Source organism: Carassius carassius, chromosome 26 (assembly GCF_963082965.1).
Source record: "Carassius carassius chromosome 26, fCarCar2.1, whole genome shotgun sequence".
NCBI lineage: Eukaryota > Metazoa > Chordata > Actinopteri > Cypriniformes > Cyprinidae > Carassius > Carassius carassius.
The window spans coordinates 29,366,120-29,391,816 of NC_081780.1; the positions used below are offsets into that span (position 1 = coordinate 29,366,120).

Genomic DNA, 25,697 nt, shown 5'->3' on the forward strand with positions numbered 1-25,697 from the left:
GTTTACACCAGAGTCTAAACTCTCCCTATATTTCACAGTAAGTCCTCTCTATATTAAATCCAGTCCAAGTTTTAGCTGATTGAGAAATCAAGCAATGTTTTCAGACTTCTCCATTCCAGCCCCTCCTAGAAGTGTCGGATTACTCTTTCAGGGGGTGTAGCTGATCGCTCCTCAGCCTTTCCTGTTCTCCACAGCCATAATGTCTCTTTCTTCGTGTTGTCTCGCCCTTTGGCAGCTGCCCAAGATATCGACTTGTTTCTTCCATAAAATGAACACTAAAGGGAAGCGCATTATAAACTTTGACCACAACTGCATAAAGCAATCTCTGATATGGTCAGTCATCTTGTGCAATTGTCAAAATCTAAGGAATCTCTTCCAGTTAACAACCGTTATTTAGTTTATTTTAATAAGCAAGTTCTTCTTTGCTGGAAAAAGAGCACGCAATTCTTTCTTTGCAGGATGCAGAAAAGAGCAGTAACCTATTCTGTCTGATATGAGCATTTCCTATAACTATAATTCTTATAAATACATCAGCATGATGCATTGTATTATAACTTCAGACTGAAATCTTGTAAATAGTCTACCAAATATAACAACCATATAGTCACTCAATCTTGTTCCCATTGATCACAATGCACAAGTTATTTTAGTTAACACAAAAACTATAGTCTCAATCTCCACAATATTTCAGGCTGTCCCCCATGTATAACAGACACAAACTTCATGCTCGTAAAGATAAGATGTAATGCAAACCATCTCTCTGAAAACATCTATTTAACATAACAGTATTTGTTTATTCATCAATATAATTCCCTTGTGGCTCCCTCTGTTCATATAAACTGGCCTTTAACTTTTCAGAAGCAATACTTAACTCAAATGTCCTAAAATAATTCAGGCAAATCATCTAAATACAGTTTTCATTTCTGATCTATACATTGTTGTCCCTCTAATGAGTAAGCTACAGTCCTAATTTTGGCTTTGTTGGTTACAGACATATAGGCGTTCTTCCATTTCCCTTCTGATTGCACATACTGACATTGCGTATTGAAAATATGCCTAATGGAAACACACCAATCTCGCAAAAACAGTCAATGAGAAAAATGAATAATTTGCAAAACTGCAGTGGAAACTGTGTTTTCGCATTTAAAAGGTCACATGTATACAAAAAAAAAGTCATATAATTCTTCAGTGTACTATAACCTCCAAAAAATATAACCAAACTATAACCTTCATACGTTCTCCATTAAAAGGGCTTTCCCTACCATTAATGCTTAGTCAATTTACACTGCACATGTCTGCAGTGCAGTGTGGCTCTGAAGCTGCGCACGGCCACTCTGGACAATGATTGTGACAAACGCGGCGCTCTGCTTCTGTAAAGATACTTCCATACGCCACCTTTGAATAAATAAAGTCAAAATCCGTTACCATGACTTCCCTGCTAACACATAACGTATCAGTTATGTAACGTATTGGTAATTTTTGGTAATTCCGTGACTTACCAATTGACAATGTAACTACGACGTCGCATGCCTGTAATTTTATTACCATCACATTATTAACTCACAACGTTGTCAGTATGTCGTCCTAACATTTTAATGTTACCAAGCACGTCCCAGATAGGTACTTTATTGGTAATATACTGGTAACTTCGTGACTTCCTGCCAATGATATTATTGTTGATTGTATTGTAAAGATGCAACATTTATTATTTATAAACGATTGATGCGATATCAATTCAAAAGATGGGTCAATAATTTATTTTGAGAGGCAAAAGTACTTGATTGAGTCAGATGTTCTGTCTGTCTCAAACTTAGCTAACCACGTGTAGGTTAAGCTGCCCCAGTCTTCTCTTTACCCGCTCTCACTCGCTCACTTTTAAAATTAATTACATTTTTATTTTTATCTTGTTGTCTGTCTTTAACATGACATGGCTTCTTCTGGTAAGACTCCTTGCATTTAAACATACTCCACATGGTTTCTGGACATTAGAGTGGACAATCACAAGTGTCTATGATGTGAACACACAAAATACACATTTATAATAGGCATGCATGTATGTATGTATGAATGCAAATCTCTAAGTCTCTAAGTAAAAAGATTTGAACTGCACACTCACTCAAGTATTTTGTCAAATAATACATAAATACATCATGCATGATAAAACCCACATTAAAAACGTTGGTCCCATATGGTTTGAATGTAGATTTTTGTTTGAGTTGTTTCTTCTTAATGAGATGATCTAATTCTCTAATGTATATCTTAATATACAGTTTTCTTTAAAATAGCTTACTGATCTGGACAAATGTATGTGCACCTAATGTGTGTTTTATCATACTATTTCTTTAGTTCTTTAACTTGTATCTCATAAAGGTGTGTGTTTGCTTTAGCTACTTCAGAAAATTCAAATCTCTCTTTCTAAACTTGTATAAACTAAAAACACCCATCTTTTTATCTCTTCAGGGGAAGAAATCATATCTATACAGAGAGGTTGCAACTTACCTGCACTCAACAGATGCACCTCCTGCTGTTCCCTATTTCACTGTCCTTTCAAGTCCTTAAAGAAAAATAAAAGCTTCTAAAAAAAATCTTCAGCTTTACTTTTCTAGGGCAGTCATCCATAAAGGTAGCGTCATTTATGATTGATTTTGTTTTTCTAAAAATATTGTAATGAATGGTAATGTTAAATGGATGCATGATTAATGTTTTGGTTTACTCAAATAAAGCAATGTCAACACTGTCAGGGCACGATGCATAAAAGTTTAACAAATAAATTGTGCTGTGTCTTTCCCTGAAACATTAAGATGATCACATGAAGTAGGAATGTAACCAAGACAGCAGAGCGGGAGCACTTTGACAGCAGGATAAAAAAAACTATTAAAGAAGAGTGGCAAGCCATAAGAGAGTAATCTACAGCAGGGGTTCTTAACCTTTTTGATGTCGGGGCCCAAATTTTACAGTACAAAGTGGCCCAGGGCCCAATCAAATATTACCACTGTATTGGTTTATTGATCTCACGCTTGGTTTGATTTGTATTCAATAACTAAATGAAATCCACTTGCAGTTTAACAGTTCATTATTATGGTGTATATAAACCTGCACATACAACAAGATGCCAAACACACAACAGTTCAGGGAACAAATCAATCCGTGTGCGTCACGACTCATTGTGTTTTCACACAGGACACGTTTGCAGTCCGCTACTGATCCGGGGCCGTTTAGTCCACAAACACAACATTTGTTCATTATTTTATATTTCAAATCATGTAAAAAAATAAAATAATAATAATAAATAAATGAATAAATAAAAGCTTTTTCATGAATGTGATACTCTTTTATCACAGTACAGTAACAATCTTTCATAGACATTAGTATAAACTCAAATATAAACAACGTATTATTCATGCACTTGACTTCTTGGTTTGTATAATAATACGTTTCTCAAGCAAGCGGCAACACATTTAAACAACATTTAGCCTAATTTTCTTGTTAGGCACTTGTTTGTTATCAAACATTTAAAATTAAAACACAATCCTTCAGAAATCCTTTTAACAATCTTATTTTCTACAAAAAAAACATTTATTGTTATTATTATTATCATTATTATTAATGTTGAAAAGAGCTGAGAATATTTTTCTGGGTTTTTAGGGGGAATAAATTGAAAGAAAAGCATTGTTTTTACATTTGTTACAGTTATCTATTTGTTACATTTATATTATTTACATCAAGCTTTTGAATGGTATAGTATTGTATATTGTTATTGAAACTTCATAATGTTTAACTTGATTATATATTTAGTCAGGAATTATAGTTTGGAAAAAGTATTTGGCAAAAGTCTAACTAGTAAAATGTTTAAACGTTATGTGAAAACTAGTACAAGTATATAAATAAATAAAAAGAGACTTACTCATGTTTATGATCTCTGCTGAATAAAGTGCTTCATTATTTTTTTCTGAGGAAATCCATTTCTCAAATCCTCAACCACATCACATCTTTTTGGAGTGAATTATGTCTTATTCCTCTCATCGCGAAGCAAACCGTAAAATAAAAACTTGAAAAACAGTCTGGCTGCTTTTTCTTCTGTGTGGGCGTATTCAAGCCGCGCGCTTCAGTTTGAATCGGAATAGAGCATCACAGTCCCACCCCTGGTGCCGGAAGTAAATTTCCCATTCATTTCTCCCATTGACTTTTGGAAAAATCCGTATCTAAAGAGTTTTAGAGCATGTGTGAGGATAACCAGCTACGGCTGAACTCATAAGCATACAACATATCATTTCGAGTGAAAAAACGAAGAGAAAATCCCAAAAAAGTCAAAGGTACAAGACTGTGTACATATTTTAATTTCCGAGCGAAGGAACTACTCATCCCATAAACCACCGTGCCTCACTGAAGTTGACTGAAGTCACTGAACGGCCATGCGAACTTTTTCCTCCAGCGAATTTTATATAGTGAATGTGTAGTCAATAGCAGTTTTGTTTTTTCAGTAGTAATAGTGTAAATAATAGTGTTATATATAGGTATTGTGTATTGAATTTTATATTTATAATCGTGTATTTTATATTGTGTGCGTGTGTGAAAGTGGTTAATGTTAGCAACATGGTGCAGTGCTTTGTACCTGACTGCAATCACCGCTCAATCATCAACAAATGTCGTTTCCATCGATTCCCCAAGAGTGATGCCGTGAGGAATCGGTGGATAAGATATATCAAGTAAGTACGTTATTTTATTATTTTTTCAAATGAATATAAGAACGCAATCAGGGTGTTGTGTGTTAATAGTAATGTTAGGCATGGCTGCAGGGGAGTAGCAGCTACCAGTGTTTTTTGCTGCTCACATGTGCTCTTAGGATGCAATCCCTCTTCTAGAGAGAACCGAGGTTACGTTAGTGAAATATGGACTGTTGTAGCCTATGAATGGGAATCACCTGTGCATGCCATTTGAGCCATAAAAGAGGTAAAGGTGTAAATCACACGCAATTTTGCACAAATATTTTCCAATTTTTCAACAGCAATTTTGACCCGACCCATACACATTATTTGGCATGTTGGCCTGCGCATAGGCTGTCAACCTTAGCAAGTCTTATGCGAAAGCCTATGTTAAAACAGGATAGGTGGGTTAGGCTGCCTAGCCTAATTTACAACTATTTTTAATGTCTAGCATGTCGTGTTGTGTGTGGATGTGTTTATGAAACTGCTGGTAGCCAACCGTCTGCGAGGGTGGGAGGAAAAAGAAAAGACTGTCTGGGAGTCGGATAGCAAGGCTGGTGTACCATGGCTCATGGGTGCAGATCTGGCAGTCCGTGGCATTGTGCTCATCAGTTTCAGCGGCCCACGGGCGGCCCAGGTTGCTGACAAATGCCTCAACAATTTCCCACTTCTGGTCCATGCTCATTTTATTCATGAAGTTATAGTTCATCCTTAATTTTAATAACATTTAATGTATTTTCTTAATATCCACAACAAGTGAAAATTAAAAGGTTATGGTCAGCAAACCAGAAAGTGTACCACGCCGGTGCATGGTCTGCTATGGACCACCATCATATTCAGTTTATTAACTTGCCATGAATTATTACAAAAATGTTCAGTAAATGCATGAAGAGGTATGCCTATGCTAAATATTGTTTTGACAGTGGCATCATAAAATGCTTGATATGACTCATACCATATGAAGGCTACAGTAGCCTAGCTAAAGTGGACGATAATGCTAACTAACGTTACCAACCTCCCTGCAAAACTCACCACAACTTTGTAGGTCTTGTCCCTCATACTGGCCCTTACAAAACCCACAAGCTGACCTTCGGACATGCTACACTCAACTACATGGCCTGATTTGAAGTGGTTTTCACCTCTTTTAACACTTTTGTTTTCCTCCTTGAAAAAAGCCATCATGGCAGCCAAGGAGATCATGATTGCACTAATAAGTCTACCGTGCGAAAACGCAACACAAGTTTTTTATTTTTTATTAATTTTTTTATTAATGATCTTCAGTCTTTGCGGACCTTCGCGGGTTTTAACCAGACAGTTCCACGAGTTCCACCAATCAGATGCATCACTGTGGGATTTTGGGATTGTTCAGGATTGTGGGTAATGAAGTACTTATCCAAGACATCGCGAATAAAAGGCATTTATCTCAAAACAATGTTAGTGCCCCAAGATCCTTTTGCGTTTATATGAGCATATACTATCGCTTAGTACAGCCGTAGCTGGTTTTAAGTCTACCATGTATGGTTACGTTTTTATGGCTTATACCCCAAATGTCAATGCAGAAATTGAATTGAATTTTTACTTCTGGCACCAGCTGTGGGCGGGACTGTGATGCTCTATAGCGCGTTCAGCGTGGGGGCGTGGTCACATTAGATATAATGAAGGGAGACGTGAAAAACAGACATCGCATTGTTTTCATATGAATTACTTTATCACAGAATATCTGTTTTCAGCGGCACTTGTTTAGTTTAAAAATAGACATGTCAAGCTTTCTATAGATGTATCTCTCATGTCTATTCGTTGAGTATTCACGGAGTTACAGTTCATTTTAATGATGTGTTTGTAAAAGAAGATCAGCGCAGACAAAGGCTGCAGACAGCACACCTTGTTTGTTATCTTTATTTTATAAGTGCACAAAGTTTTGTTGTTATTATGTCTATATCCAAAAAAAGTAGACCCTTTACCCTTTCCAAATAAATATATTACGATCCACAAATAAATGCAAAGAGTTTAACAAACATTAAACATACTGACTAATAAATAGAATGAGATATAATAAATCATGAATAAATCTTATAGTTTCACAAACATTAATCAAATTCACAAATAAATAAAATGAGATATATTCACAAATATATATATTTATCACAACCACAACTTTGCTTGGCATTTATTTGTGAATTGTGTCCTGTGCATTTGTGAATTGTGAAACATTTCCTGCGTCAAGACGTGCTGACAATCCACAAATACGTGGACTCCCCAGATAACTCTGTTGCTCCATTAATGTTCAATATAAACCTGTATTTTTTTTTCTGCAAATATACATTTTGGCCTGGGCTTAATTTGTGCCGGAATCAGCCGGATCCGGCACCTCATTTTGGCGCATCCCCCAACTGCACTTACCTCTGCTCAGCCATGAACTGGTCGAAAGCTGATGACGTAACATGCAGGTAGGCCCGCCCTCACGTGATACTGATTGGTCGATTGATAAGCTTAAATCTGATTGGCTAAAGAGTACGACTGCTCTGTGTTACGAGTGTTATGCTGCCAGGAAAGTCTCAAAAACACACACACACACACATATCTAAGGCGATTCGGACGTGAATGACGATTTGCACATTCAAATGCAAGGATACACTCATACATTTTAAACATTCAAAGGTTTTTGTGCACAGTTGTATATCTACGAATTGTGTTTTGCATTTGTGAAATGTATTTTACGAGTATATAATTTTATTTTGCGCATGTGAATTGCTTTTTGTGAATATATATTTTTTTTTAACGCACGTGGATATTTTTTGTGTGTACGTGAATTAGGTTTCATGCATGTAAAATTGTCTACGCATGTGTGAATCATGTTTTTTGCGTGAATTATATTTGAGACTAATCTGCTTCCATAAAGGTGAGCTGACTGAAGTTATCAAGTACGCTGCTGTTTGCAGGTTTACAGGACTTGCGTCGTCGCGGACATCAATACTTACTCCCGAGTCGAATGCGCAAAGTCTGAACTACTGAGAATACATGTCCAAAATCAGCGCACTTTGTATTGAGAAACGCGTGCAGGCTTATGTCACCAGACTATTTGCCTAATCTTCTCGGTACTTTACCGTGGTGGAAACGCAGAAAGCAACAGGTCTGGGGGAAAATAGTTCATGGTACAGTTGTTCCGGGTAATTTCAGTGGAAACGCGCCATAAATGTTAAATCTTATTGTATAATTGATATAGGGTCAACATACCTTGACATGTTTGTCAGTTAAGTTCAATACATAATTTATTTTGCAATGGTTTGTTTTGAATTACTGTTTTTTTTTCATTCCTGAAACATGGACTGTAGAATAGAACAGAATAAAGTAGCATGTGAATGTGCAAGTGTCCATTACTGTGTGCCATGTACTGTGCATACTACATACACAAAATACAATTTGAAATAGGTAAACAATATACTCTCAGTACCCTTATAAGGACATATTTGTACTTTTTTCTCAAAAAGGTGAACATTAGTACCTTAAAGTACCAATATGTACCATAATGTACAACTATGAAACTTTTTGGGGTAAATAAGATACAAAGATGTCCTTTTAAGTGTACTGTCCCAGTGGAAAACTGTTGTTTACTTTTTTCTTTCCATCTGTTTTAAATTAATATATAATCATATAGTCATAAAGCTTATAAAGGAAAACATTTATGTTTACCATCATTTTTATTATTAATATTACCTAAAAAACTGTATTTAACACAAAATTGCTCATTTGACTGAAATCAGTAAAATCTGTGTGTAGTATATAATAATTATATTATTATATGTATGGCCATTAAGGGGAGGAAGTTATGTTTGTGAATCAGTTTCCTATAATTGAATTTAATAAATTAACCTTGAGAAATAAACATTTAGAAAAAATAATTTCAACCATATTAATTAAATATTTCTGTTCACACAGTCAAAACCAACAGTTTTAAACCCAGTGTCAATGTAATCATTTACAATCACAGACTTCTAATGAAATCATCTTTAACCAAATAGCAAGTATATTTATTGTGGCTTAAGAAATAACAAACTACAGAGACATTTGTTTAACAATATGTTAAGGAGTAGTAACACTTGTAATGTGAACGTGAGTTTGGTATTTGGTGATTTCGGATAGAGCCTATGATTTTAGTTCAAAGGACTTTTATTTTGGTCTGGTGGTGTGACGTCATGAACGTGCGCCCGTGTGTGATTCGGCTGAAGAAAGGTGAGTGTTTTTAGCCATTTAGCATTTAAATCGATACAGCTTGTTTAGAATGCATATGAAACTTTGAAATAAATCGATTGTAACGTTTGAGTGCCTTGTCTAACGCTGGTGACAAATAATAGTCTGTTGTAAATACAAGCGCTCACGAACCATGTGTGACAGAACGTCTCATTTCGTTCCCAATTTCGAAAAAAATCACCCTTGCGTCCCAGTGTACATACTATACAACATATCTGCCCTAAATAGTACTGAAAATGACTAATATCTCAGAGTTATGGATGGATGGTATGCGCATTGGGATGCGGGCTCAGATTATCATAAACACGAATGCAGTCACTGGCAAGAATCGGAGCTTTTTAAACTCCGAGTCAATTGAATCAATTGCTTCTCAAAGTGAGTCATTGTTTTGAATCGCTCGACTCTTCTGCTCGAAACAGTGTAAACAACGAAAACAAACACAAACATGTGTAACGACAACTTTACGAACCAACTGTAAATGTCTTCATTAAACCGGAAGCCATTAAATATAATATACAATTCAGAAAACACCAAATATTAATCTTAACGCAAATATAAAGCTTGTATATAGTTTATTTAGTTGTTTTTATCTTTATGGCTATTTTTGTCTATCACTGATGACTCCCTCACCAGAGATTTACTTTGGGTTTATATTTTTGTCTTTTTAAATTCTCATCTTAAACAGAACACGGAGAAAAACTCCTGAATCAATTGAGATCCAGTGATAAAGATGGAGTTTATTAAAGAGGAGAGTGAAGACGTGAAGATTGAAGAAGCTTTCAGAATCAAACAAGAAGATACCGAGACACAAACAGGTTGGTTTTCTCACTCATTTGATCCTTAAAGTGTTACTCTACAACAAAATGAAAATGGTCATTCCCATAGACTGCCAAGTAAATAACACTGTCACCGTCACTTCATAACATTACGGTTGATCCACTGATGGCAGATGGACTACTCTTATGATGTCATTTGAGTCTTGCAATTTAAATTTATTTTATTTTTACACGGAGCCAAATATATAATCATAATACACTTTAATGCACCTGAATATCAATATTTAATACATACATTTATTGAATCAATCCATAGATAAATTGGTAGTTTTTAACTTCTCATCCTAAATAGTGCTGACATTAAGCTGATGTAGTGTTTCTTCTCCTGAACTCCACGTATGGGATCTTCATCACAATAAGACACACGACAGAAATAGGAGGAACAAACTGGGCCAGCAGACAGGGGCTTCTGGTCTGACCAACACCTTAGTTCAAAGTGGGCCAACTGGGGCTTGAGGCGTTCTCATGAACAAAGTTAATCTGAGTCAGAAGTTTAAAACTACTGCTCGTTTCTCATCTACTGCCGTTTAGGACATTTAAAACTATTTTCATCTCAAAACTCACTTTCAGGCAGCAGTGAGTGTCTGAAATAACTTCTGATCACTGCATGAGATAGAAACACATTTATATGCAATGCTAAAAACTACTTGGACTACCACTGTTTTTTGTCGTTGTTAAAGAAATTCTGATTTCTATGGAAATGAGACATAAACATGCAATTTTTATGAATATTTTTCTAAAAGTACAAGCCTTTGTATTGAAATGGAGTTGTGCATTTCTGTGATACCAAAATAAATGCAAGTGTGTTTTTCTTTTTGATTCAGCTTGACTAATGTGCACTCCTGGCACAAATTAATAAATTACCATCTCTAACTTTAAAAAAAATTATTATTATTATTATTATATGTATACTTAGATTCAACTTTCTCCATTAACTTTGTATTGCATGAAGCTGCCTCCTTGTCATTTCTGACTCATATCCGAAAACAAAACAATGTCTAAAAGATGCTGTGACAAGTTGTACAGCAAACAAGCTAAAAAAAAACAAAACACAAAGACTGACGTTTTTATAAGCTGTCCACAAAAAAAAAAAACATTTAAGGTAGGGCTGCCCCCTAATAGTCACGCAGATTTTTAACGCCTGGTCTGAGGTAATACAGTAGGCTACATCAGGAAGGACATCCAAACCATCGGCGATCAATCATCGATCTTAAATGTGGCTTATCATCTGAAATATGTAAGTAGCAGTAACGTTAACATGCCTACTCAATCTAATATTAATGTGTAAAAATGTGCGCTGTTCAAGTGTATGTGCAGAGTGCAGAAGCTAAACAGTAGCTCACTGAAGGACAGATGGAGGTGTCCGTGCAGTCACTTGCTCTTAAAATACTCCCTCATACAGTATTTGGTCACACAGATGAGAGTAATACAACCTTTGAATCTGTATTTTGTTTTTGTGCACTCACAATAAAAACAAAACATTGTGCTTTTGTAAAATAAAGAAAGCAAACAGTATGTACTTTCTGCCATCTTGGTCTCTGTGAACTTGAGAGCGAGATTGTGTGTATGTTTGTCTTACAGACATGAAAAAAAAATAGAGAGAGACAAATGTCAACTTCCAAATAAACAAATATTCTCAGATTATGTAATCCGTATTAAACGTGCAGACAGATGCATCAGCTATCTCTCAAACTGAAAACAAAGCAAGTAGGGCTGAAACGATTCCTCGAGTAACTCGATTACAAAAAATGATCGAGGCAAATTCCTCTGCCTCGAAGCCTCTTTTAATTTATTTTAAAACTCACGTCAGGTACTTTCGCAATGATTTTTTTTTTATGTGAGACAACGCGTTTACGTCACCCACAAAGCGGAAGGAGACACAAGCGCTGCGTCCGAAGTCGCATACTGCAAGGAGTCAGCAGTGTTTTGATTTGAGGGTGCGGGCAAACGTAAAGAGAACGTCGTGGCGTGTGTCCATTGCAAGATAGAGCTGGCATACCACAACTAGGGCCCTATGATTTCAGCGATGCAGAAAACGTGGAGGGAATCGCGGAATCCAGCTCCGGTGATTTCAGCGTCTGCGGTCTCACTAAATATGGACGTGAACACATGAACAACATCTCCAAAACTGCTCTGACAGTCACTTCATGAGGATTTGACCGTTTGATTTGAGTAAAACTAGCGTCACATCACATACACAGAACTGTAAAGGTACGTCAGGTACGTCAACCCGTCAAAATAAAAGTCCGTTTTTTTTAAGGTTTAATCACACAACATTTCTTCCATGTTTTATTTTTAATAGTAAATCCCCTTTGTTTACCAAAAAGTTCAGTTTGCTTAATTTTTAATAATTAAAAGATAAATTAAATGAATGTTTTATGTGTTTAATGTGCATCTCAGAAAATGATTTATTTTAAACCCCAACTGAATGGCACTTACATTAAAATTAAATTTATGCATTTTGCAGACGTTTTTATCCAAAGCGACTTACAGTGCATTCAGGCTATCAATTTTTACCTATCATGTGTTTACTTCATCTGTCAACTTTATTGTCATTGTTCACAGTACAAGTACAGACAGAGAAACAATGGGTAATGATTAAATGTTTATTTTTGATTGTATGCATTGCATTTTATGCATTTAAAAAGTAAAAAAAAAATTTTTCTAAAAAAGGAAACTTAGTTGTGCATTTTAAGAGACCCAGGAGTCATATTTTCTCTTGCATAATTAATATTGCACTTTAATGAAACAAAAACACATTTTATCCGATTACTCGATTAATCGTCGGAATTTTTGGTAGAATACTCGATTACTAAAATATTCGATAGCTACAGCCCTAAAAGCAAGCACTAGTTCATCAATAAATTATTAAAATGTTAATGCAACCTCCTTACTGTTTTTTTCCTGACAGCTACATAATCATTAATTCTTGTTGCTGTGCTGTGTCAAGCTTATGCATGCACTAGAGGCCATAGGCAATGTAGACATTTAAAAGCTCATTATAATTTAAGTTGTTTATTAATAAATGTGCGATTAGTCGGCCTATGCTTCAAATGATCGACTTTTAGTCAGGGCAGCCCTATTTTAAGTAGAGCACAATGTGTCATCTGTAATACTTACAAGAAGAGGTTACATCCTAAAATGTAATTAGAAGTACAATTAGCATCAAACTACACTTAAAAATGTAATTATTAATGTATTTGCTTACCCACTTTAAACCATTATCGAGTGCTTGTAATAACTTCCGATTGCAATCTATAGTTAATTTTCATATTCAGATTCATATTATAAGCAGACAACATGCACTTTGTTTAACAACGCTACACTGCTTATATTTGTCATAGACATATTTTATTGCTATAAAAATACCAGGAGCTGCATACAAAATACATAGTGTTAAAAATTTCACTTGATTTAATACGGAAGATCTAGAGTGAACGCGCTCTGACTCATAACATATGCGCACATGAAAGTAAATGGACGGTGCTCTACAGATCATAATTGAGAGGAGAATTAATAGAAATGTTATTCTGTATAAAGAACATGTGAGAATAAATCTGTTCTCAAGTATCAACAATAACAAGAACTCAGCATCCACTTTCTTCTCTTATCTGGGATTCTCTTCTTCTGTGTTGTTTACACTGGTTTTCGAAACAGTGCCACCACTTTTACCCTTTTGTGCAACAGCAGCTGCTCCGGTCACGTGATCTTGGCTCAAATCTAGTTGACAGCCCGTGTTTTTACGTTGTGAAATTCAAAAATCTCTCTTTATTTTTTTCATTTTCAGAGTGCAAATGTTATCTATGTAGAAGCATCCATAGAAATCTATTGTTTTATTCCAGTGCGTCATCACAACGATATTTGTTTAGCTTTTTCGCACACTATGTGGAAAGTCCTTAACATACTTTGAACAGTAAGAAATTGAATGCAGTTGTCGGATTGGAGGTGTTCACCCTCCAATCCGCTCGGGCATTGGTCAGATAAGACCGATCCAAATCCGATCCTGTGTATAATATTCTGTGTTATTTTTGAGTAGGGCTGTCACTTTTAGTTCGAAAATTGATTGTACAATCGATCGGACCAACCAAAAAAAGTTTCGAAAATGAAAATAGGGAATCGATTTTACACTATTAATTTTAAAATAATTAAACAATTAAAAAAAATACATGTAACAAAACTCACAAACAAGCAGAAAAAGAAAATAAAGAATTCCGAAAGTGCAGTATGCGTTGCAAAAGCTAGACAGAAAATACCAGCAATTTTACACGCCTATAAGACCTAGTGATGTCGAAAGCGACCTCCAAACGCGAATAGAGCGTCTGGCGCAAATTATTTCAATGTTAAGTCAATGTAAAGACATGTTTACGCGCGTCTGGAGGTATCGCGGTGCGGTAGACGCGAATTCGGCTCATTCGCGCATCTAGTTACAGGAGATTCTGAGTTATGAAAAGGACCATTGCAAGCTGACAGCGACCGGCTTTTGTGGAGGAAAATTGGCAGCAATACCCCCACCTTGCGCAGCTGAGTGTCCCTGGGACATCAGTGCGGTTGGAGCGCGTCTTCTCAACAGCTGGACATATAGTGAATAAAAAACGCTCTGCTCTGGACCCTGAAAATGTTGATCGACTTGTTTTCCTGTCCAATAAATTTGTAATGGCCCTAGCCTTTTTGCGCGTTTCATTATGCCGCCTAGTGTCGGTTACGTTCAATAAAAAAAACACACATGGCCTGTTTCTCAAGTTTCATTTTTTTGAACAGTTGTTTGAAATGGATTGAATCATTATTTTAAATAATCGTGGAGATTTTTGAATAGCCTAAATCATAAATGCAGCCTGGTTGAAGCCTGCAGTGATGTTTTTCTTTTGTTATGGCAGCCGTCCCCTCTGCATATATATTTATTTCGAGAATGTTGCACTCCTGTTGCTGTTTGTTATTCTGCACGAAACTTCATGCCAATAAATAAGAAAAATTGCTGACTTGTGCGTTTCCAGCGCTCTCTTTACATTCCTCCGTTATTTGACGTTGAAAAAGGAAACGTCTTTTTTTTAGACATTGAAAATCGATTCTACAATCGATTCAATGAACACTTATGTCTTAAAAATCGAAAATGATTTTTTCACAAAAGTTGACAGCCCTATTTTTGAGCCCCACGAAAGGCACAAAAACATAAAGCACCAAAACGTGTGCACTATATTTCAAGTGTTCTGAAGCTGACCCATAGTTCAATGTGAGGTACAGATTAATATTTAAGACATTAAATTCAAGTTCAGATAAACTCTTCTTTCTGCTGGGGCTGTCTGTCGTCCTCCATTCAGTAATCAAACTGCGTGTTTCTTTCGGTTACAGTCAAAATGATGAAACTCTCTTCAAGAGCGCACAGTAACTGAGGTTTATAACTGTTCAAAGAAAAGGCTCATTAAATTAACGCACAGATATAATACACTATGTATCAATATCTCTTCCCTTTGCACTAGTGATGTCCGGTTCGCGAACAAATCATTATTTAACTGGTTCTTCTTAGTGAACCAGTTGACCAAATCGGACTGAATCGTTTGAACCGGTTCGTGTCTCGAGTAAGCATTAATCCACATATTAAGTTATTCACTTTTTTTAATGTGGCTGACACTCGCTCTGAGTCGAAATTAACCAATATCCCAAATTAATTCATGTACTCAAACCGTACACTGACTGAACTGCTGTGAAAAGAGAACTGAAGATGAACACAGAGCAGAGCAGCTTGTGTGTTGTACTCATAGACTATAAAAGTTGTGCTAACTTCTCTGTGTGGACTCAGAGGGCTGTGCAGCTGCTCACTGTGACTCAGTGTTGTTTCAAGCTCGTCATTCTGCGCATGGGATGCACATAAGCACTCTGTATTGGCGCCTTTAGTATTATAATACTTTTCTTTATTAATAGTCTTTCTTGTTCTGTCCTATCTATGATCTGCTGCTGCCTTTATTACTGATCTATACATTTAAAAGAAACATTTTGTATTTCTATATAAATGTATATACTTGTTTTTACATGAATGTATTTTACAACAATACAAAGAGCAATGTGTAACATTTTACCAGATTTTTAGACTTATTCACTTTTATTTGTAAATGTTAACTAGATTTTACAAAATTATTGTGCACTTTTGTTTTTTTCTAGAATCTAGAGTATCTTTTGCTGCTGAAAAATCCACTTACATAGTTTACAATAGTATTTTTGTCATAGATTGACTATTTGTTCATTTGTTATTTTTCAATAAAAGGAAGTTGTCTGTAAGTAGTAGATTGTGTTGACTTGATTATCACTCTTTTGTGTGTTCAACACAGAGTATAGAAAATCTACATTGATTAAAAAAAAAACTTCACTGGTGTCAGATTAGATCGGTATCTGCAGATACTCCGAATTTTTGGGATTGGATTGGTTTTGAAAAAATGGTATTGTTGCATCCCTAATTTTATCTTAGCAATAGAATATAAAAACAACTAGAACAAAAGTTGCTTGGCAACAGATGTGCATCTTCAACGGGGAAAAGTCGCAAAAGTTGAAATTCTACACCGTTAGCAAAACGAACCATCAGTTTGACCACTGTGGCCATTCAAGGTAGATGGACTCAAAACTCTTTTGTTTAGTAATTTTAATCAATTTAAATAGTAAGAAATGTACTTTAATTTTAGAAAAGTCAAGAAATTATAGTTAAGTGGGTTTTATTCCTACAAAGCCATTACATTGCAAAATTTAAAAAGCAAAAAATTGACTGCCTTGGTAGATCTAGTGTTAACACCATCAGATGTACAAGACATTAAGGAAATATGGGAAGTGAACTATAAATCACATTTGTGCTACAAAATTATGTTGCTAAAAATCATCGCAATGTTTATAAATGGAAATGTGTCTCTTGACATTCAATCGATTGAAATGCTGCTTCTTCCAGGTGTAGACAGGGCCTTGGTGTGTTTAGTCAATAGTCCAAACTCATTTACTGTGTAATTCATTGTTTTGATACATTTACTTTAATGTAATTCCTACTTCCTGTCTCCTTTCTCAAACTTTACTTTCTCCATTGCCGCAGCTTATTTTGTCCGAGCCAGTGAAGCTCTCCTCTGTCCAATGCTTACACACTGATACAGTCAAATCTGTTCACGGTCATTTGTCAAGACCGCATGAAGTTTCATGGGTGAAATTGTACTTGTCTCTTTTTTTTCCCCTTAGACCTGATGCTGCTGAAAATGGAGAGTCAAGAACTCGAAGTGGAAGAGAAAAATCTGTGTCAGATTCAACGCAATTTCATGACGGGAGAAAAACCCAGACTGACTGAAAAGATTTCCTCCCGAAGAAGAGCTCAGAAGACCAAACCTAATCAAACACAAAAACAAAACCTTGAAACCCACAAGAGTGTTCATGCTAAAAAGATGTTTGTATGTGATCAGTGTGGAAAGAATTTCTCAAAAAAGAAATGCCTTAAAATCCATGTATTTATTCACTCCACAGAGAAACCTTTCATGTGCAACCAGTGTGGAAAGACTTTCAAATTAAATAAATACCTTACGACTCACATGAGAGTTCACACAAAAGAGAGGCCTTTCACCTGCAAACAGTGTGGAAAGAGCTTTTCACAAGAAGTACATCTGGACACTCACTTGAAAGTTCACTCTGGAGAGAAGTCGATCACATGTGACCAGTGTGGAAAGAGATTCACACGTAAAGGGGACCTTAATACCCACATGACTCTTCACACAGGAGTGAGACCTTACATCTGTCAAGTGTGTGCAAAGAGCTTTTCATGCAAAGGAAATCTTAACACTCACATGAGAACTCACACTGGAGAGAAGCCCTTTATATGTGATCAGTGTGGAAAGAGTTTCAGATTTAGAGCAACTCTTAGTTACCACATGACTATTCACTCAAGGGAAAACTCTTTCATTTGTCATCAGTGTGGAAGGAGTTTTACAGACCGAGATGATCTTAAGACTCATGTAATGACTCACACCGGAGAGAAGCCCAACATGTGCCATCACTGTGGAAAGAGTTTCTCAAAGCAATTTCTCCTTAAGAATCACATTAGAATTCACACTGGAGAGAAACCGTTCTCCTGCAAACAGTGTGGAAAGAGTTTCGCCATTAAAGTAAACCTACAGTCTCACATGAGAGTTCACTCTGGAGAGAAGCCATTCACCTGTCATCATTGTGGAAAGAGTTTCAAAATTAAAAGAAACTTTAACAGTCATGTGAGCCGTCATGTGTAAAATGTATTCGGCCATCACACTTGATGCATCTGTGCATGTGTTCGAGACCCTATTTGTGTCAAAGGAGTTTTAAATAACATAAATTGCAAGACTTGAATTGTGCTTGTCAGATAAGGATAAGGTAGACATGCAAAATGTGCAGTGCATGAGGGAAAAGCCCTTAGAGAAAAGAAAAATGACTTTTAGTTTTAGTGAATCTTGGCTTCCATCGACATTAACTGAATATATCTGCTTTGCTCCACTCCCTCTGTGCTGTAAATCATAGGTCTTCAACCTTGCTTCTGCCACCTGTTGCATGAAGCTAGATTAACTAATTCAGAGTAGGTTTAGAGTTGACAAAACCAAGCAAATCCAACTTCCAACACTCGATAGGCCTATAAATGTTATGTCATCTCAGCGTTTGAACCTGATTATGTGATTAACACTGGAGTGTAGACACCTGAAACTAGGGCTGGGAATCGATTCCAAAGAGAATAGATTCCGAGGCGTTGGGAATCGAAGGAGAATCGACTCCTCATTCAGAGAAAGGATACATCTGACAAAGGCTGCACACATTTAAATTCACAAAAATAAACCGAAAGAAAACGAGTCGATACCGATCATTTGAATTTTAGGATGTAGCCTTCCATTTCACAAGCATAATTACAACAGTTGTGAGATAAAAGATTATTTTAAATTTTATATAAAAGAAAAAAAGATATAGATTCGGATGATATTTTATGGTAGAACTGGTCCAAAATTGTCCACAATTTTGAGCTCTGCATGACGATCATGAGATCATGACGTCATTGAGGGTCTTGATTTTATAACCATCTAAAATACTATTTTTTTTTTACGTTTCTATCAGCCAATGATAATTATAAAAAAACACGTCACGAGCATAGATCAGTGGCCGAGAGCGCATCTGATTGACAGATAAACCATGAGCTCTATCAGCCATTAATATTCAGGTTATTTTGTTTCAGTATACATTTTGTTAATATTGTGCAAAGTATACAAAGTAAACTTCATCATTGAGATAAACTGTGCACATTTATTTATTTTTTTACAAACAAAGCTTCCTGTTATAGGAAGGATACATTATATGACCTATTCGGCAGTCATCATGGTGAGATTAGGTTCCTTCAATCTAAGAAAATAACAGTGAGGAATCGATTCCAGAACAGCCCTATCTGAAAGAACACGGAGAGCCTCAATATGATAATCTTCTCTGCTGAAGATTAGGAGATATTATTACAAATGTAATTGACATTCTGCCTGTTTGTTTTTCATTTCATGGACTTTTAATATGTATATCCTCTTGTAACCTGTTGTATTTTTCCTGCCAGACATTAGTCACTATGGCTACTCATTAACTAGTCCTCTTTGAGACCGTGCATTTTAAGTCCAGGATCGTGTATTGTTTCTGTTAAGAGCTAGTGTGGTGTTCTACATGTTGTATTGTTGATTCCTTTTTCTATTGGATTTCCTGAGTTTACCTTTAATAAACCAGTTTACTTTATAATCTTCTTCTACCATCATCTTTATTGGACTGAAAACATTCCCAACCATGAAAAAGAAGATTATAAGATTATATTAACACATAATCCTCCAGGTTCCTTCCATCTTGAAAAATACCAACATTAGAGTCTGTCACTCTCTTCCATCATGGCACTTCTAACGACCTGTTCCTAATGAGCTGATTTTCCACTGTTGAGCATGCCAATAGCCTTGCACTTCAAGCCGCAAGCCCAAAATCAAGCTGTGATTCCACTGTTTGGACTAAGACTATTAAAACCTGGCTTTAAAGGTGTTATCAGATGCTAAATTCACTTTTACATGAACATATATGTGTGTTAGCAGTGCATATACAGTCGTGGCCAAAAGTTTTGAGAATTACATAAATATTAGTTTTCAAAAAGTTTGCTGCTAAACTGCTTTTAGATCTTTGTTTCAGTTGTTTCTGTGATGTACTGAAATATAATTCAGTTCATACATTTCAAAGGCTTTTATCGACAATTACATGACATTTATGCAAAGAGTCAGTATTTGCAGTGTTGGCCCTTCTTTTTCAGGACCTCTGCAATTCGACTGGGCATGCTCTCAATCAACTTCTGGGCCAAATCCTGACTGATAGCAAACCCATTCTTTCACAATCACTTCTTGGAGTTTGTCAGAATTAGTGGGTTTTGTTTGTCCACCCGCCTCTTGAGGATTGACCACAAGTTCTCAATGGGATTAAGATCTGGGGAGTTTCCAGGTCATGGACCCAAAATTTCGACATTCTGGTCCCCGAGCCACTTAGTTATCACTTTTGCCTTATGGCACGGTGCTCCATCGTGCTGGAAAATGCATTGTTCTTCACCAAACTGTTGTTGGATTGTTGGAAGAAGTTGTTGTTGGAGGGTGTTTTGGTACCATTCTTTATTCATGGCTGTGTTTTTGGGCAGAATTGTGAGTGAGCCCACTCCCTTGGATGAGAAGCAACCCCACACATGAATGGTGTCAGGATGCTTTACTGTTGGCATGACACAGCACTGATGGTAGCGCTCACCTTTTCTTCTCCGGACAAGCCTTTTTCCAGATGCCCCAAACAATCGGAAAGGGGCTTCATCGGAGAATATGACTATGCCCCAGTCCTCAGCAGTCCATTCAATATACTTTCTGCAGAAGATCAATCTGTCCCTGATGTTTTTTTTGGAGAGAAGTGGCTTCTTTGCTGCCCTTCTTGACACCAGGCCATCTTCCAGAAGTCTTGTCCTCACTGTGCGTGCAGATGCGCTCACACCTGCCTGCTGCCATTCCTGATGGCACTCCGATCCCGCAGCTCAATCCTCTTTAGGAGATGATCCTGGCGCTTGCTGGACTTTCTCGGACGCCCTGAAGCCTTCTTTACAAGAATTGAACCTCTTTCCTTGAAGTTCTTGATGATCCTATGAATTGTTGATTTAGATGCAATCTTAGTAGCCACAATATCCTTGCCTGTGAAGCCATTTTTATGCAACGCAATGATGGCTGCATGCGTTTCTTTGCAGGTCACCATGGTTAACAATGGAAGAACAATGATTTCAAGCATCACCCTCCTTTTAACATGTCAAGTCTGCCATTCTAACCCAATCAGCCTGACATAATGATCTCCAGCCTTGTGCTCGTCAACATTCTCACCTGAGTTAACAAGACGATTACTGAAATGATCTCAGCAGGTCCTTTAATGACAGCAATGAAATGCAGTGGAAAGGTTTTTTTGGGATTAAGTTAATTTTCATGGCAAAGAAGGACTATGCAATTCATCTGATCACTCTTCATAACATTCTGGAGTATATGCAAATTGCTATTATAAAAACTTAAGCAGCAACTTTTCCAATTTCCAATATTTATGTAATTCTCAAAACTTTTGGCCACGACTGTACACATCTACCCTATAATGATGAAAATCCACCAAGTGGATTTAATTAATCATTGAAAATATAATTTTTGTAAGATCAGGCTGTTCCCAACTTTTGTGTAACGTCACACAGACAAAGGCCCTTCCAGAATTGTTGATTGACAGTGCCATCTTACCTTAGACCCGTCCCGAGTGAGCTGTCATCAGTCTGCCATTGTTTCACCGCCTGAGCAAATGTAGACAAGAATGACTCCTAAGTGATTGAGGTGCTTTGTTTTTTGATGTAATAATGAACATAGCAGAAGTAATTTACTCCCAACATCTGAGCTGCTGAATAAGCAGTGGATTACATTTGTTCTTTAATGGAATGTGCCGATCCTGATGTACATAAATAAATGTATGTTTGCTCAAATCATATGTGATCCAGCTTTACTTAAAACAGAAGTCAGTTTAAGGTTTTTTTTTATGAATCTATGAATTTGCTATTTCTAATAAAGTTATGTGGGGAGGGGTCAGCAGCTCTTTAGCATTTAAAGCAACATGCAAAAAATGGGTTGATTTATGCAGAGCTGATTTTGATAAGGTAAAAAGGGTGAGTTTTACACTTAAATTGAGAAGTTTTAACCAAAGTATTTTACAGATTATTCCTGCGTCCTGTCTTCCATGTTACTGGTTTGTGATTGTAGCTCTGTGTAGCTTTGTTTTTCTGTAGAATATTTATCTTACTATCACTCTGTCGTTTAGTTATAAAATATAACTTAATTCCCACCATATTTCTGATATTATCCATCAACCTAATCTGATTAATTTGACCGATTGCTTTTAGTCTAAAACCGTGAGTGTAGCATGTTAGCATTCGTTACCATGTCATTAGCATTTCAATTCGTGCCTATTGCAATTTTTTCTAAGTTTATCAAACAAATGTGCTATTAGTCAAATGTTTACCGGGAGCCAGAGCGCCTGACATCTTGGCAAATTTAAAAGTGCTGGCTAATGCTAAACGTAAATACAGTAAGATTGTTATTCATGCCGGCGCTAATGATGTTCGACTTCGCCAGTCGGAGATCACTAAAAATAACATTAAAGAGGTGTGTGAACTTGCAAGCACGATGTCAGACACTGTAATATGCTCTGGTCCCCTCCCTGCTTACCGTGGTGATGAGATGCATAGCAGATTGTCATCACTCAATGGCTGGATGTCTAAGTGGTGCCCACAGAATAACATAGGTTTCATAGACAATTGGACGAGCTTTTGGGGCAGACCTGACCTGTTTAAAAGAGATGGTCTTCATCCCTCCTGGGGTCATGCCGCTCTTACATTTGCATTTTTATTTATTCATTATTTTAACCCTCTGGAGTCGATCCCCACGTATATGAGGCATTTTTTCCCAATTACCTGAAAAACATTCAAACTACACTTTCAGTTTTGATCGTACATATAAGAGCAATACATCAATCAAATCTGTAAAGGGTCTACTTTTATTTGTATCCACACATAATAACAAAATTTTGCTTGCAGCTTTAATTCTTCTTCTTCTTTTTCTCCCAAATGAATAATGGATGGTAACACCTAGGAGATTGAAAAAGGATTTCCAAACCTGGGATATAAACTGGGGCCCATGATGGAGACGATGTTCTGCGGGAGGCCATAGTTGTGAAAGACGTGATGGAATAAGTATTCTGTGGTCTCTTAAGTAGGTGGGTAAACACTTGAGAAGAATAAGTTTGCAGGCTTTGGAAAACCAATCAACTACTCCGAGAAAGCAGGTATGGTTGTCCGAGCGAGGAAGATCCGTGATAAAATTGACTCCGATGTGTGACCAGGATCGACGTGGAATAGGGAGAAGAACAAGTTTTCCAGAAGGTCGGTGACGTAGAAATTTGGATACGTCACAGACTGAGCAGCAGCAGACAAACTGGGAGACATTGTGGGCCATACTGGGCCACCTGTACAGAGCTTGGAGTTGCGAGAGAGTTCACTGGCTGCCTGGATGTCCAGAGCCCAGTGAAGCATGAATGGAGCCCAGAAGGGTTAAACGAAAGTAGGTCGGTACAAAGGTCCTCCGTTTTGGGCCTCCCAGCACAGCATGTTCAGTAAAAGTGGCGAGGTGTATCTGTTTGTCCAAATCCCATTGAATAGTACTGACTATGTTGGCTGGAGGAAGAATGAGTTCGGGTGCTGAGGGACTGTCAGGCTGATGAAGGCGATAGAGTAGGAGTCATCAACCTTTTTTGAACCTGAAGACTACTTCTTGGGCACTGATTAATGTGAAGGGCTACCAGTTTGATACACACTTCTTAAATAACAAATCTGCTCAATTTACCTTTAATTACTTTTAATTACCTTTAATTACCTTTGATACGATTTTTCAAAAATAAATAAAACAAGCAAATGAAATGATAACTCACATGTATCTGGTCCACTGATGAAGGCCTTTGTAAAGTCAAGTGAATTATTAATCATCTAATAACAGGCGTCTAATACTGACTTCAGGAAAAGGGGAGTAATCAATGATATTTGAGGTAACAATTAAAACAGCAAGCCCCGCCCCACAACTGACAAAAATAAAAGTGTTCATGCAAGCAGGTGAGAAGATCGAGTGTGCACAAGGGCTTTTATTGCGTGCAGAGGAGGTCACAAAGCGAGAGAGTTTGAAATGAGTTTGCGAGCTCCCATTTTCTCGCGTCAGATTTTGTTTTACTTGCGTGGAAGTGATTTATCGCACACACAAACATCAGTTGTATGCTCGGTTATTAATGGCTGTGAAATGCTGCCATAGCTTTCTTTAATTTTTCTGCCATGTCTTCAGAAGTAAAGCATCTCCTCACCTTCACTGCGGCAAAGGTTGCCGTGGAGACCAGCTAGCTCTACTCTGATATGAAACATTTTTTAAAGGTTTGGGTTTTTTTTTTTTATTGTCATTTTCAAATTCACACCAAAGCAAGTGTGATTTAAAAGAGAATAGCAACAAAAAAATTACATTCAGCTCATTGGTAAGTGGCGCTATGGTGAGCTATTTTTAGAACAGGCCGCGGGGGACTCATGTGGTCCTTGTGGGCGACCTGGAGCCCAAGGGCACCAAGTTGGCAACCCCTGCGGTAGAGAGAGTCTGCTTTGACATTCTTGTGACCTGGATGGTAAGTGATGGTGAAGTTGAACTGAGTGAAATAGTTGAGTCTTTTAGCATTTTGAAGGTTTTCTAGATTCTTGTGATCTGTGAACGGGTGTTAAGCTCTCTCCAGCCAGTGACGCCTCTCTTCCCTCTGTTCCCGATGTCATAGTTTTGTTTCGCTGGGGTAAGCTTCTCGGAGTAGAATGTGGAAGAGTGGAGAAGGGGTGGCTCTCAGTGGTACTAAGACAATACCTCCCACCCCTGTGGTGGAGGCATCCACCTCCACAACGAAGGGGAGTTGGGGGTCTGGGTGTTTGAGAAAGGGAGTGGTGCAGAAGATACGGATATTGTTGATGTAGACAGTGCTGTTTTGCATCTCTTTGGTTTCTGAATGAATCACTTAACAGTGACTTGCTGCCACCTATTGGCAGTTTTAATTTTGTGTGTCCCTCAAAGCTGCATTAAACAGTGTGTAAATGCATCTAAATGACACTTCTAATGCTGTTTCTGGGTTTCCTCTGCATTGCAATTTTGTTGAGACTGATTTAATTTGCTTGGTAAAATCTCAAATGCAAGTATTTGACTTAAAAGATGGTGCACGCTTTTAGAAAAAATGGCTTAAAAGTAAAAATGGCCATAAAACTAGTTGGAAACCATTGATTTCTATTACTGCTGTGAACTTACCACACAGAAGATGAAGAATATAACAAAATTCAGGAGCCAGCTTTTAGCACAATTAGAGGTAAGATATCAGCACAACACTAATTACCGTTATCGATAAAAACCCAGAAAACTTTCTACATATATTTTTTGTCTATCGCATCCCTCTAATTTTTATAATTTAATTGATATTTTATCAATAATTGTTGAAATAAATATAATAAATACTTTTGACTCATCTATGTAACATTTTGTTTTTGTGAAAACTTGTATCTTGAACTGTAAATTATGCATTTTACAGTTTAATATGGTACTATAGACATTGCCCAACCCCGCTCATATGGTATTAATTTTATTTGTGCCGGTCTTAAAAAAAAGTCTTCAATTTGAGCTTAAAATTGCTGCAGAAACCCTGATTTAAAGAGACAAGCATAAAAAATGTGTGTTTCTGCTTCCTTTCAAAATAGGCATTTTCAAAATGATATGTGGAGTATTTTGAGCCGAAAGTTTACAGAGACTTATATTACATGTTGTAA

The 25,697-nt window shown here is 36.9% G+C and overlaps 1 protein-coding gene across 3 annotated transcripts; it reads left to right on the forward strand.

Annotated features, from left to right (window-relative positions):
- The first annotated feature begins 8,908 nt into the window (after positions 1-8,908).
- Positions 8,909-18,140, forward strand: LOC132106092 (gastrula zinc finger protein XlCGF8.2DB-like). Of its 3 annotated transcripts, XM_059511722.1 has the most exons (3): positions 8,909-8,933; positions 9,637-9,766; positions 16,991-18,140. In XM_059511722.1, exons 2-3 carry the CDS (start codon positions 9,682-9,684, stop codon positions 18,022-18,024), a joined length of 1,119 nt encoding a protein of 372 aa, XP_059367705.1. In that variant the 5' UTR covers positions 8,909-8,933; positions 9,637-9,681; the 3' UTR covers positions 18,025-18,140. The 3 variants fall into 3 exon arrangements, 2 of the variants coding, with proteins under 2 accessions (XP_059367705.1, XP_059367704.1); XR_009424026.1 differs by lacking the exons at positions 8,909-8,933; positions 16,991-18,140 and adding an exon at positions 10,080-10,378 and having other exon boundaries at positions 9,576-9,766; XM_059511721.1 differs by lacking the exon at positions 8,909-8,933 and having other exon boundaries at positions 9,576-9,766.
- Positions 18,141-25,697: the final 7,557 nt, after the last annotated feature.

What these genes read in the sequence shown, in the direction of transcription:
- LOC132106092 (XM_059511722.1), top strand. Translation starts at nt 9,682, where the DNA reads ATGGAGTTTATTAAAGAGGAGAGTGAAGACGTGAAGATTGAAGAAGCT. An exon ending in AGATACCGAGACACAAACAG is followed by an intron (nt 9,767 to 16,990) that starts GTTGGTTTTCTC and finishes TTTTCCCCTTAG; the next exon opens with ACCTGATGCTGCTGAAAATG.